This window comes from Panthera tigris, chromosome D1, assembly GCF_018350195.1.
Source record: "Panthera tigris isolate Pti1 chromosome D1, P.tigris_Pti1_mat1.1, whole genome shotgun sequence".
Lineage (NCBI taxonomy): Eukaryota > Metazoa > Chordata > Mammalia > Carnivora > Felidae > Panthera > Panthera tigris.
Genome location: NC_056669.1, coordinates 111424610 through 111438963, shown reverse-complemented (window position 1 = coordinate 111438963; position 14354 = coordinate 111424610). Strand labels below are relative to the sequence as shown.

Below are 14354 nucleotides of genomic sequence, written 5' to 3'. Positions count from 1 at the left end.
GAGTGGGTGGTGGGGGCTGGGGGAGGGGGGGGGGTGGCTGCTGCCAGGCATGGGGATGCTTTTTGGGTGACGAGAATGTTCTGGAATCAGACAGAGGGGATATTCCCGTAACTCTGCGAATACACTAAAAGCCGTTAAACTGTGCACTATATAGGTGAGTTGTACGGTAAGCAAATTATGTCTCAATACATCTTTTGGGTTTTTTTTTTTTAAGAAAAAAAATGTTTTTTTAAACGTTAACGTGGGACCCTACGTTGGATCTGGGAGCAGAAAAAGGACACTCGTGGAAAAACTTAAATCCAAAAAAAGGCTGCCGTTTAGTGAATGGTGTTGTACCAACGTTAATATCTCAGTTTGAATGAGGGGACCACGGTTGGATAAGAGGTTAATCTTAGGGGAAATCGGCAGGGAGTATATAAGAATTCCTCGTATCGTAATTCACAACTTTTCTATAAAATTATTCCAAAATTAAGAAAAAAAAGCGAACAGGGCTGCTGTGAATACCCCCACGTGCGCGTGTATGAGAGCATGGCTCGGGAGCTCACTCGGGACTCTCCGGGCTCCTGGGAAGGACCCAGCCGCTGCCCCCAGGACAGCGTGCCCGTCAGCTGACGCGCACCTTGGCGACGGTTCCCAGGCGCCCGGCTCCTCGGCACCGTCCCACAGGCCCTTGCGGATGGGCACGGAGGTCACCTCTGCTCCACGCAAACGAAGCACAACCGGGGTAAATCCCTACAAGTAAACCGTGGGGGTGAAGGGCGTTTGAGCCACTTTCTTGAGTCCTTGAAGGGCCTGACGGCTGCCCCCTCACGAACGGTGTCGGGGACACCCGTCGGCACGGCCACATCTTCTGCGAGGGAGCCCATGCCCGTTCTTTGCTGGACTCAAATGAGAAACTCAAACATCTCCATGGTTACGTGTTGCCGCCTTACAAACTGCCCCCAAGTTTAGTGGCCTAAAGCAGCAACGGACGCCGATTGAATCTCCTGCTGTTTCCCTAGGCCAGGAACTTGGGACCAGATTAGCAGGGCGGTCGTGGGTCAGCAGCTGTCGCGAGGCTTCGGTTGAGGTGCTGACCGAGATTTTCTGGGCACGGACGGTTGGTTTCCAAGGTGACGCACTCACAGGGCTGATGGCGGGAGGCCTCGGTCCCTTGCCACCCTGGCCTCGAGGGCTGTCGGAGCTTCCTCACGACAGAGTGCCGACTTCTCTGAGAGCCCGTGATCTAGCAGAGCAAGGCAGGGCCTGCGGTGTCTCCTACGACCTCCCGTCTGGAGGTGACACCTGCCACGTTCACAGTGTCCTATTGTTACGCAGGTTGCCCCGTTCTGGGAGGCAGGGACTGCACGAGGACACGATACAAGGAGGCAAGGAGTACTGGAGTCATCTCGGGGGCTGGCTGTGACCTCACCATTGCAGTTTATGGATGAAGGTAGGACCATAAACCCACTTAGTCAATTCTGTTCCAAAGGGGTAAAGAGCATCTACAAAAAACTGACAGGTGACACTGCACTTGATGGTGAAGGACTGAGTGCTTTCCTCCTAAGACCGGAAACAAGGATGCCTGCTGTCACTCCTCTCGGCACAGCACTGGACGTTCTAGCTGAGGCGATGTGGCAAGAAAAGGCACAGAGACTGGAAAGGGAAAAATACAACTGTCTCATTTTGCAGGCGATTGTCTATACAGAAGATCCCAAAGAATCTACAGAAAAACTGAAAAAACCCACAGAAGTTTCTAGAACTTCCGAGGGAGCTCAGTAAGGTTGCAAGATATAAGATAAACATACAAAAATCTACCGCCCTTCCATAGACTACCAACGGATGTGTGTGTACTGGAAACAGAAATACAGCTCACGGCTGCGAAGAAACAAATGAAACGTAAATGTAGATCTGGTCAAACACATGCAAGACTTCTATCCTGAAAACTACAAAAAGCTGGTGAAATAGATGAAAGAAAATGTAAAGAAATGGAGGGAAATACCGTGTTTCTATACTGGATGGCTCTACCTAGTGAAGATGCTTTGTAAGCGTAACGGAATTCCTACCCAAATCCCAGCAAGAGTTTTTCGTGGAGGTCAACAAGACGGTTCTAAGTTTATACAGGATAGCAAAAGAACTACAATAGCTAAAACAATTTGAAAGGAAGACTAGTGAGAGAAGTCAGTTTACCCGATTTCAAGACTTACTTTAGAGCTGCTCTAATCGAGACTGTGGTATTGATGGAAAGACAAAGGGATCAATGGAACAGTGAAGAACGCACATCAACTCCAACCACACATTCCTGCCAACTGAAAATGTTTCGTTTTGTTTACAAACATAAATATTACTGTTTTCTTTGTTTGCAGTAAATGGAACATGAGGCCTTTTTTTTTTTTTTTTTTCAAGGACACATGGCAAGAGGTAGTAAGAACCCCTGAAACACACAGGGTTAAATTCCAAAACTTTAGTTTTATTTATGACCTTCGTCTTTCAGGACTCTGGGGCCAAGAAGTCGGATATCACGTGGGCATCAAGATGCCTAAATGATCCTTCCAGAAAACAGATGGGATCTTCAGGGCTTAAAAGTCTGCAAACACTCCTGGGTGCACTTAGAATAAAGCCCAATCCTCTTAATTGGCTCATAAAGCCCTTCATGATCCGGCCCTGCCCGTGTCTCTAGCTCCCGTGCTGTCTGTCCTCTCGCACACGGGCTGCCCTGCTGGGCCTGGCTTTCCTGTACTTGCCCTCCAACACTCAGCTCCGGCCTGACCTCATCCCACAGTCTGTCCGTGGCTCTGCCCGGCTGCCCTCCCCGGGCTGCCCACGGCACCCCTACTTTTCATAGGGTAACAGGACTGTCTGCCTGTCGTCGTGGTGACGAACGACAGGACTCAGATGACCTCTTCCCTTCAGACCATTTGCCATTTCAGCGTGCAAGCCAACGGCACGTAGTGCATTCACAATGTCGTGCGACCTCCACCTGCATCGAGTGCGGGGACGTCACCGCCCCAAAAGGAAACCCGAGAGCCACTGGCAGTCACTCCCTCCTTCCCCCGTCCTCCAGCCCCTCGTGACCACTACTCCGCTTTCCATGGACCTGCAGAGACTGTCTCTTTATCCCCGCATCCCTAATTCTCGAAAAGGATTTTTTAACACTTACCGATTTTTGAGAGAGAGAGACCGAGCGTGAGCGGGGGAAGAGCAGAGAGGGAGGGAGACAGAGAATCCCAAGCAGGCTCCGAGCTGTCAGGGCAAAGCCTGACGTGGGGCTCGAACTCCCAAACCACAAGATCGTGACCCGAGCCACAGTCGGGACGCTCACCCAACCGCGCCACCCAGACGTCTGTCTCAGTTGCACCGACCAAACGTCGCACGACCTCTTTTCCCCAGCCCAGATCTGAGGGCCAGACAGACAAGTTACTTCGGTCTCCAGCGTTGCCAATGGGCAGATGCCTCCCCACGGAGGGCCCCGGTTTCACCGGGCTCCTCTGCCCAGGGCCGCGTGCACCCTGCTCGGCCGGGAGCCTTACCTCCCGCCCCCGTGTGCGCAAACCCCTCGGCCGTCGGTTCCGCCGGCTGTGACCGATGACCTCACGCTACTCAGACCTCGAGGGCGAGCCTTCTGTTCCGCTCCTGAAGATGTCCTCGACCTTCCTACAGGCTCAGCTCTACGCGTAAAAGAGGTTTGTTGCAACTCATCTCACGTTTTAGGTATTTTGTGGCAAGACGGGTGTCATAACGTCTAGTCCCCACTATTCCCAGGACCGAAAGTCCTTGTTTTGAATTTTTACCACGAGCCTGTCGTGAGTCACTCATGAGTACGGAGCAAACAGGCGATGAAAAGGACAGAGAAGGAAGGAAAGAAGGGGACCGACCGCTGGGGGTAAAATGAAGCCCAAGTCACAAGAACACGCATCTTCACTTACTAGATTGTCAGAGATCTCACGTTGTTACAACACTTGAGTTCGGCCAAAGAAGAGACGTGTTCTCGTGTGGAGGCTAATGCAAACCTTTTCAGAGGGAAATTTCATATTCGCGGACCCAGCGAATCAGCTGGGAAGCTGTCTGCAGGGGCGCCTGGGAGGCTCGCTCCGACTCTCGGCTTCAGCCCAGGTCGCGATCTCCGGTTCTAGGGTTCGAGCCTCGCACCGGGCTCTGCGCTGGCAGCGTGGAGCCTGCCTGGGAGGCTGCCTCCCTCCGCCCCTCCTGCCCCGCGTGGGCGATCTCTCTCAAAATAAACAAACGTAAAAAATAAAAATAAAACGGAAGCAAGTTACATTCGGCGAAACGCCGTGGGAACCTCTGTGCGTATAAAAAAATTCACCTGTCCTACGCGTGCACTTGTACACAGAGACTCCTTCCCGCAAGTCACTGACAGAATCACCTCCAGGGCACGAAGGAGAGGACAGAGGGGGAAGAGGTTTCGTTTTTCACGACGGGCCGTGCGGCACTGTCTGTGTGCTTTTGGACATCAACTCCTAATGCTCTCATGCTACGGGATTTGCAATTCGCAACCAGCACAGCAAAGTAAGTAGTAAAAAGGGCCGGTGTGCACACAGGCCTCCTAGGACCCTCCACCTCGCCTTCCTTCCACCCCCGTCTATAGGAACCCGGCCTCTCCCCTGGCAACGATACTCAGAGGCAACTTCTGAATCGACTTATTGGGGGCTAGAAAGATCTACTTAAAAAACACTTTGGATTAACAACGTATGGCGTTTCTCTTACACAGTGAACGGAACAGGTCCCGTGAGTCGGTAACACGGAGCCCACGGCCCAGGCGGGAGACAGGGCACAGCTCCCGTTCAGAAAAGACGGTGCGGATTCCACGGACACGGAATGTCCAGGAAGGGCAAACCCAGAAAGGAGGGGAGTCGGGTGCCTGGGGCAGGGGATCGGGGAGTGACCGCCAATGGGCGCAGGGGTTCTCTCTGGGAGACGGGGGGATTCTGACATGCGGCTCACAAACCTGAACGCACTGAAAACCACCCACCTACGCGCCTGAGATGGGGGACTCGTGAGATTTGTGAACCGTATCTCAATAAACTGGTTTTAAAAATCATGCAGGGTCACCTGGCTGGTTCCGTCGGTAGAACACGTGGCTCTTGATCTCAAGGTTGTGAGTTTGACTCCTGCTACTGGATGTAGAGATTACTTAAAAATATAATCTCAAAAAAAACCAAAAACAAACCACACAATGTGATCGAAGTACTGTCCGCTGTGATAAAGAGAAGGGAAAGGGGTGGGGGCTAGGTTTGGGCAGATCCGCAGTTTTAAGTAGACTTTGAGGGAACACCGGCTGGGGGGGGGGGGGGCGGGAGTGAGCCTGGGGGCACTGGCAGAAGGAACGCTCTGAAGTGCAAAGGCCCTGAGGCAGCGACGTGCCGGCTCATCAGGAGGGAGGGCGGGAGGGGCGGTCAGCCTCGGGACCCTTGGTGAGGACCGCAGCCTGACTCCCAGGGAAACAGAAGCTGCTCTGGGGTTCAGAGTCCCAGGAGGGATGTGAATTCACGTTGGAAACGTCTTCAGAGAGCGGGGGAGGTCGGAACCACGGCTGGGAGGGACCTGGACGGGGTGGGAGCAGGAAGGCGGACCATGCCTCCCCGTCACGGTTGACAGCTGGCTAGCAGATGGGCCAGAGGGGAGAAGGAAGAAGTCAGGGTGACTCCAAGGCTGCGGGCGTCAGAAAGGGAAGGATGGAGCTGCCTTTGCGGGGTCGAGGGTCCGCAGGAGGGGCAGGCGTGGGGTCAACTTTGGAGTCCGGCCGCACGGGGACGACAAGAAGGCGGTTCGGCATCTGGACGGGGAGGCCTGTCTGCAGGATCGTCCCCAAGTGTGGGTGTCTGCAGACCAGGAATGTGTCCGAGGACAAAGCCCTGGGGCGCCCCGCCATTTAAAAGTCCGGAGGAGAGAGTATCACGCATCAGGACCAAAAAGGGACAGGAGAACGGGGGTCCTGGGAGCGGCTGCTGAGAACGTTCCCAGGACAGATGTGGCGCCAGAACCTGGGGGCACGTCAGGTAAGACGTAGCTCCGGTCCCAGCCCCCGGGGATCCCCGAGGGGGCGTCGGCGGACTGGGGTGGGCCGGGCAGCCGGACGGAGCAGGTGCGTGAGGAAACAGCAACACAGCAGCCAACAGGCGGAGGCAAGCCCAACGTCCGTGAACAGACGAGTGGATGGACGAGGCCTGGCCCCACCCTGGACTGTCACTCGGCCCTGACAAGGAGGGACACCCTGATGCCTGCCACAACGTGGCTGGACCGGGGGGACGTGATGCCGAGTGAAACACACACAGAAGAACAGACCCCCCTGTGATCCTCCCGCACGAGGTCCCTACCACTACCCCGGGGCAAAACGCGTGAATCTGGATGGTCTGTGATCTGTGCTGCCCCCCCCCCCCCCCCCCCCCCCCCGCCACCGCCGGGTCTTCCAGCGGCGGCGAGGGCAGCTTTTCCAGAAGTCTCAAAGCCCTGTCCTGCCACACGAGACGCCCGCCAGGGGAGACCTGCCTCTGGCCGTGGCCTCTGGGGGGCCAGGTCTGCGGACGGCACGCGGCCCCTCCACGCCAGACGGCGAGGGGGGGACGGCTCCACGGCACAAACCCGCATGACCAGGAGCGGACCGCCTCTCAGCTGGGCGGCCCACGTCTGCTCACCGAAGCTGTCCACCCGGTCAGGTCCACGCCAGCCTCCGCACGCCCCGCGTTCGCCGGCTGCTTCTAGGTTACCGTGTCCGGCGGTCGGCCCAGGGCAGGCCCAGGAGCCAGGCCTCGCGTCCACCAGCCTCTCTGCTCACGAGTGTTGCTCTCTTGGACCTCGATTTACTGCACCCCAAAGGAAAACGGAGCCTGGGCCGCACGATAACCATCTCGGGAGTTCGGAAGCATAGTTCAAAAAATGGATTTCTAAAGGAACGTTTTCTATTTTGCTTAGAATCCTTGTCCAAAAACTTGACAACATCAGAGCATAAATACAGTTCTCTCATAAAAAGTGCCTCTTAAAAGGGGGATCCTTAGTTGGTCTGGAGCTCAGAAATTACAGGGTCAAGGGTCAGGGAGCCACCTTAAGTGACTAAATCCCAAAACAAAATCAACAAGCAAGTGGATCAAAAAAAGTTTATTTTGAATATTTAATTAAAAAAAAAAAAAACATACCTAGGACGTGTGCTACAGAAACTTAGATACAATAATTGCATATAAAACCCAACCTAACCGTGGTAAAGCAAGGACTATGCAGAAATGCACTCCAGGAAACGGACGCCAACATCTCGAACTCCGGAGACCGCCCCCCCACAGACCTGGGAAGACACCACTGTGACCATGGCAGGCGCGGACCCGGCCGCCAGGCCCCCAGGAGGGCGATGGCCCCCCGTGCAGCACCCGCGGGGGACATCCTGGCCGGGAGAAGTCCCTCTCCGCCCCACTTCTTAGCCGAGTCCGCCAATCCCATCCTACCGTCCTGACACGGTATTTTGGCACAAAGCGCAGGGGTGCCTCGACAGGAAGAACGTTTCTGGCAGTTTACGGCAGAGATGGCACCTGCCTGCCCGCAGTGGTGGCCGTTTTCTCACGCAACAGACGCAGAGCCGCGTGCGGCCAGGGGAGGCCCTCCGGTAACACACTGGGGACACTGCTTGGCGGGCGGCGGCAGTCGGGGGAGGGAGGCGGGAGGGGGACCGGGCCTGGGGAACAAGTCCCGGGGGCCTCCCAGCACAGGGTGCTCCCATCTGGAGACACAGCCACCGCCCTCTACCCTCCCCTTGGTCCTGACCTCCTCCTGGTCAGGCCTCCCTCCTCCTGGGACGGCAAGCCCCACCCGACACCCACACGACCACGTCCGTCAGGGGCCCCGAACGCCGCCGCCGAGGGGCGAGACGGTCCCCCAAATGGCTCCATGTGACGATTTGGCAAAAAAAAAAAAAAAAAAAAAAGGAAAAGAAAAAGAAAGAAAATACCTCGAATGCGTAAAATCAATGACCAAAGTCCTCCTAAGGAACGTGATTACAATATATTAGCAAATTCTGTGGCATAAACATTTCCAAAAGCATCAGCAGAAGTATTAAATATAAAAGCGGTACGTCCACGGCCCTCCCGGCCCCGGAAACCCACGGACGGCGGGAGTGACGCGTGGCGCGGGGCCGGCGGGCCTACTGCCGCAGCTCCACGTAGTTGGCCGGGAAGAGCCCGTACCTGCCCTTACAGAGCCCCCGCCACCAGCCGTCATCGATCATCTCTATGTTGGTGATGATGTCGTCGGGGTCGAAGGAGATCTCGTCGTCACCCGCTAGGGAAGAGGAGGATGCAGAGAAAGGACGGTGAACCGCAGGGTCTCCCGCCACGGGCCCCGCCGGGCAGACACCTGGACCTCTGCACCCGGGCCGGGCAGCACAGCACGCGTGCCCAGGCTCCGGACGCCAGGCTCCCCCCACTCTCCCACCGCACAGGGGACTTTCACGGGGCGCACAGGGGAGCCCAGACGGCAGCCCGAGCGACACAGCACCAGGATAAACCCACCAGGTCGTACAAATTACAGACGCCCAATTTCACAAAACCCACACCCAGGTACCCAAGCGCGTGGGCACGTCCGTAAGCCGCAGGAGGGGAGCGGGAAACTCTCCGTGGCCGCCCCCTCACAGGAGCATGGCCTCAGGCGGGCCGGGGGTCAGCCCGGGAGGAGAGGCGGTGGGGTGATGCGGAGCGGAGGGAAGCGGCCCCGACAGGACACGAGGTGCCCGGACGGCCGGGAAAACGTGGCTAGTCCGCAGGCATCCTGGCATCTCAGTACCGACTGTCTCACTTGGAGGGGGGACCGTGCCTTTGGTGTGGGCAGCATCCTTGGGTTTGGGGAATTCACAGCGGGGTCTGTAGGCGCAGGGACAACACTGCGGCCACGAGTGATGGGAGGTTCGGGGAGGTGCGGAAATGCAGAGAAAGGGGGCATTTTTGTGACTGTGAGATCATCCCAAGCTTTTAAACGCTGTAACAATGCTCTCGGAGTCAAACTCCCAAGAGCGGAGTGGCTGTGGAAACGAGTGCCAATGGGCACGTGGGCATCTCACCAGCCTGGTAGTCGTAGAGGGCGACAGCCGTGATCCCAAGGTCGTTTTCGTATTCGTCGTAGGTGTTCTCCTCTAAAGATAAACCAAGACAAGAGCTGAGGGGTAAGGGCAGCACCACGGAGCCGCTCCGCCGTTAATTTCTTGCCCGCGAGGCCTCCCGGGGCAGGAGAGGCCATGGGGGGGTGCCGGGCGAGAATCAGGAGGAAGGACTCCGGCTTCTGAGGAACAAACCCACCCCTTCCCAACGCCGACACCACCAGGCGCGCACGGTGACCCGGACGGGTACCGTGACGGCTTTCAGAGAATGGTTTTTAAAGGTTTAAAGGTTTAGTACTTTCAGGAAGGGTCACGTTGTGGTTAAGTGACTGGCAAGCCGTGGGGGGACCGCGCTGCCCAAATGCCCCCAGTCCCGCTTGGGGAAGAGGTAAGACTCCATCGTGAGGTGTGCTGTTTGGATTCAGGTTAAATCTGTCCAAACGTATTGAACGAAACCTCGTCTTTAAAGATAAGAGACCGATTTCGGTGCTCGTCCCGCCGAAGCGTCTATAAACTCTTCGGGGTGTATGGAAGCTGTTCCCGAAGACCTCAAGACACTCCGGCCTCCCGGAGCCCGGCTGTCGCCAGCTTCCACTTTGGAGAGAGAGCAGCAGAGACCCCTGCTTCCCACTCGGCCCCGCGGGCCGCCCCAGAGCAGCAGGGCCTTCCAGAAACCACACCCGAGAGGTCGGGTGCCCTCCCGGCAGGGGGGTGGACACCCCACAAGCAGGGGGAAGGTGGAAGGGGCCAGGCAACAGGGTGAAGGACGTTCTCGCAAAGGAGCGGAGGCAGAGGGGAACGTGGCAGGCGCCCCTGTGCCCATACCTGCTTGATAGTGGCCCGGGGCCTCCGCGGCCTCGTAGACGGCGTCCGGGGCGTAGGCCAGGCCCTGCTGGCCACCAGCCTCTCGGTAGTCGGCGGCCTCCACGCTGTACGTGGGCTGCGGCTCAGCCTTGAACGAAACCGCGTCCTGGGGGAGGGGAGCGTCGAGGAGACATCTGCTGTGGCCGGCAACGAGTCCCGACACGCAGCTCTGTCTCAGTCCTAGCGGGATCGGCCACGTGCACGCGCAAACGAGGAGGCCTCGCACCCGCCGACGTTCAAAGAACACTCGGACTCCAGTCGCGGCGAAGCAGCGTGAAGGGGCCACGTGCCATTTCCTGCCGAGTAACGTCCCCCCATCTCGGGCCCCCCACACCCGCAAGTAGGGCTGCAGGGCCTACGAGTCCAGGGGGCACGGCCGCCGTGCAGAGGGAGAGGCAGCCTGGACAGGGCCCCGGTGGCCACGTGACCCTGGGCCACCCCCGGGACCCAGACGCGCCGTCTGACGCTCTCCCGGGTTCACGAGCGACCCAGACGGCTCACCCCCTCAAGTCGCAGCTGAGCTGAGCTGCGTTCTGTCCCTCACACCCCGGTGGCCTCTGACGATCTCCTGGTGAGAAGGTGGGCACGGGAAGCGGGGCAGTGGCCGCGGGGACGGAGGGGACGGGATGCAGGGCTCGGCCAGGAGTGGTCATGGGCCCGGGGCCAGGGGTGCCCCCGAGAGGCGGAGAGCCCAGTAATTCAGAGACACAGGTTCTGGGGCACAGGTGGGCGGTCACGAGGCACCGATGACGAGACTGAGGAGTAAGGGCCGAGGACAGTCTCTGGGGAACACAGTGTGCAAGGGGGACTGAGGGAAGGAGAGCGGGGAGGGCGGCCGGCGAAGCCAGGTCACGGGGTGGGTGGCAGGTGGGTGCCGGGACGCAGGCGTCCAGGAGGGAGAGCGGGTCACAGAGTAAGTGACATGAAGACCAGAACCCACATCCGCGGCATCAGGGGATCCACCGGGAGGCGACGGACTGGCTGAGCGCTGTGCCTCCCCCAGCGCTCACGAAGGCCACTCTCCAGGCCACCCTCTCGGGTCGGGCACCAAACGGAGTATGTGGGGGTCCCTCCCCGTGCACGGTGGCTTCGACAGGGGAAGGGCGTCTTTGGAGAGTCAGAGACTCGTTCGCAAACTGAATGAAAACACCAACCTCATAGACGGGGCTTGAGGGCGGCCTCTCCTCAGCCGGCTGAGGGGTGGGAGACGCCGGGGGGGTTTGCTTTTGGGCTTGGGCCTGGGCTTGCTCCTGTAATCGAGAGACAAGAAAGGGTCGTCACCGGGCCGCCTCCACACCAGGACTTCCCAGGGAAAGGCCACAGCCGAGCGCACACTACAGCCAAGTGCGGGGAGGACTAAGCACGGAGACAAGCGCCTGGGACCGAGAGAACGAGGTGGCGTGAAGGTCAGGCATTGTCAGAGACGGGACGTCAGGGGCGCAGCCCTCCTGCCGCCACCACGGGCCGAAGAGGGTGGGCACAGCCGTGCAGAGAGCACGGCAACAGCACGGCCGCCCCGCGCCCCGCACACACCCGATCTAGGGGTTCGGAAAGGACGTCGCGGCTCTGAGCTCACGCTGGAATGACGGACGCTTCTGGGGCCCCGAAAACGGGGTGAGCGTGCTCTGCGCGGAGGACGCGCACGGGAATCCCTGGGGCCAGAAGGTGGACAGCGGAGGACAGAACAAACGGCGCCTCGAAGGCGCGGACGGCACGTCCCCCAGATCCCGGGGGGGGGGGGCGACCTCACACGGCCAGAGGGACTGAGGGTGTAAGAGGTTCGACAGGAGACGAGACGGCCGTGGGCTCCCCGGGGCCCGATGGAACCACAGGGCTCCTTCCTTCCCGGAGGGAGGCAGGCACGTGCGAGGCGGACGAGGACACGCGGTCCCAGAAGCGGAGGCTGGAAGGGGGCCTCGAGCCAGGGAAGGCGGGCGCCTCGAGAAGCGGGCGAAGGCGAGGGGGCGGATGGCCCCCCGGAGCCTCCACAGCTGAGAGAGGATAAACGCGTGTTGCCTCCACCGCGGCCGTGACCGTGGGGCGTGGCGGCCCCAGGAAGGCAGCGCCGGCTGCCAGCCTGCGCGGTGGGGCCGTCGTGACCGAACCGCTGAGACGGAGACCGAGAGAGAGGGCGGCCGGCGCCCCGGGGCCACGCGCCAGGCAGCGGCAGCACCGTCAAGCACACAGGCTGCTCGGAACCACCCACGGGTGAGGCTCCCAAGGCCGGACGGGCTTGTGTCCGGGCCGCCGTGCACGTGCGACTCGCCGTACGAGGCTCCGCGACGGCCCGTCAAAGCGCCTGGCCACGCACGTGGATTCGCGAAGACCGGCCCGCCCGCCAACGGGAGCCTCCCACAGCCGAGAGGACTCCGGGGTGAGGGGCGCTGGGCTGGGAGTCGCGCACGGGGAGGAGCAGACGACAGGGCAGGGGCCGGAAGCGGGGACGACACGGCAGAAGGGGCGGCGGGGGGCTCGAAGCAAAGGCGCGAGCGAGGCAGAACCTCGGACGCGGCCCTTCTCCAGCCGCCCGGTCCTCTGAACCTTGCGGGCGCTGACGGGCCTCGGCGGTTAAAGCCTCGAGCCGTAACGCGAGGAAGGCGTTTATCACTTGCCGAAAGAAGAGCAACACGGGCGCCCGGTGGCTCAGTCGGTTGAGCGTCCAACGCTTGATTTTTGGCTCAGGTCACGATCTCGCGGTTCGAGAGTTCAAGCCCCGCATCGGGCTCTGCGCTCACAGCACAGGCGGGACGTCAGGGGCGCAGCCCTCCGGCCGAACCCGCTTGGGATTCTCTCTCCCCCTCCCCCACCCGTGTTCTGTCTCTCTCTCAAAGACATAAACATGAAAAAACAAACAAAAAAAGCAGCAATTACACCAACGTGCTGTTACGCTGCGCGCACTGAAACTTTCGGGGCTTGCTCATGCCTCGGGTGCCCGGTGCACGTTCACGCTCTCCCCCACCCGTCTCCCCTCGCTGGGGGTTCTCGGGGCCCAAACCACCGATCTGGGGAGGAAGGGCCCACAGAACTAAACACGGCTCCCGTGCCCTCTGACTCCGCGTAGCAGCCCTCCAGAGAGCGGCGGTGAGCTGCTCCACGCCCGTTCACAGGGGGCCGTGGGGCCGTGGCGCACAGGCTGCCTGGCTAGTAGGTGACGTGCCACGGACGTCCGGTCCACGCAGAGAAGGCGGAGGACGGGACGAGCCCACGCCCGCCTGCTCGCGTCCGCCCCCCGCCCCCACCGTCTCTGGCAACACGCGGGACACAGAACACAGGCGACAGCAACAGACCAAGAAGAGAAAGCAGCAAGGGTCACACGAGAAGCAGAAAGCAGGGCGGCCGCTTCACGGGGGGCTCCTTTCGCACCCTCGGCCCTCTCCCCGGGGGGAGAGGTCCAGAGGCGACAGGTCGGAACAGACACGGCCAGGGGCACATCGGGACAGGGCTCAGCGGCGGGCAGGCTTGCGGGCCAGCAGCATGGCGGACCGTCCGGCACCGGGCAGCCAAAGGCTCCCTTACGTGTGGGGTGAAGCCCCGGGGCTCCTGAGAGCACGGCCCGCAGTTAGGGCTCAAACCCGGTCCTTCCGGGACCTGCTGGACTCACGTGTAGCTGCCTCCGGGCCTCTTCCTGCTCCCGTCTCTCCTTGGCCATCCTCTGCGCCCTCTCCGCTTCCGCCTTCCGCCTGTCCTCCTGCTCCTTCTCCTTCGCCAGGTTTTCAAAGTTCGCTCTGATGTTGCTGGTTCTGCTGTTTGCTGCAGGGGGGAGGAGAGAGGGGCACGGCTGGCGTCAGAGCAGCGACGGCTCCCCTGGACCGGAGCACCGCGGGAGCCAACCGGGCGTGGAGGCGTCCCCCGGCGGCCCGCCTCCGGGCCACTCTGTCGGCTGCACGCGGTGCAGGACCACGGGACAGCAGAGGCCTCGCACCTGGAGCATTTCGTGTTCCGATCGGCAGCACTTTCTCCCTAAGGATGCCCTCGACGAAACAGCAAGCACTGGTGTGCCGCTCGCGTCCGCCCCCCGCCCCCACCTTCTCAGGCTCGAGCCCTGAGAACACGTCTGTCCACCTCCTGAGACGGGCGGGAGGGGCCGCAGGCGCACGCCGATCTGATTCTCCACGGAACATTCTCTGGCCTGGAATAACCGACGAGGCCTGAGCACACGCGGGCTGGCCTGTGGCAGACACGTCTCTAAAACGACGGAACGGAGTCCGTCGTGTGCACTTATCGGGCAACGGCAAAGTCACGCTTCCAAGAAAAGTCACGATTGTGGAAAACTCGGACCCGCTACTGCGAGCGTGACATTTCCCCCATTTTCCCTGGAGACGCTGACAAGATGGAGAATTCCATTAACGAACGTAAGCTGGGGTTTTGTACAATGAAAAGGAACACCACGTTTCAAAGATCGGCTGAACTCAGTGGCCTA

The 14354-nt window shown here is 59.9% G+C and overlaps 1 protein-coding gene across 6 annotated transcripts in view; it reads right to left on the bottom strand.

Moving 5' to 3' along the window:
* Window positions 1-7077: 7077 nt before the first annotated feature.
* CTTN (cortactin) overlaps window positions 7078-14354 on the bottom strand; it is a 39841-nt gene continuing 32564 nt past the window's right edge. For all 6 annotated transcript variants that reach the window (XM_042958342.1, XM_042958345.1, XM_042958340.1 and 3 more), the window contains 5 exons: window positions 13536-13684; window positions 11089-11184; window positions 9896-10040; window positions 9035-9106; window positions 7078-8259 (listed from right to left, as the gene is read on the bottom strand). In XM_042958342.1, coding sequence (XP_042814276.1) covers window positions 8123-8259; window positions 9035-9106; window positions 9896-10040; window positions 11089-11184; window positions 13536-13684 — 599 coding nt within the window. In that variant the 3' untranslated portion in view covers window positions 7078-8122. The remainder of the gene's footprint in view (window positions 8260-9034; window positions 9107-9895; window positions 10041-11088; window positions 11185-13535; window positions 13685-14354) is intronic.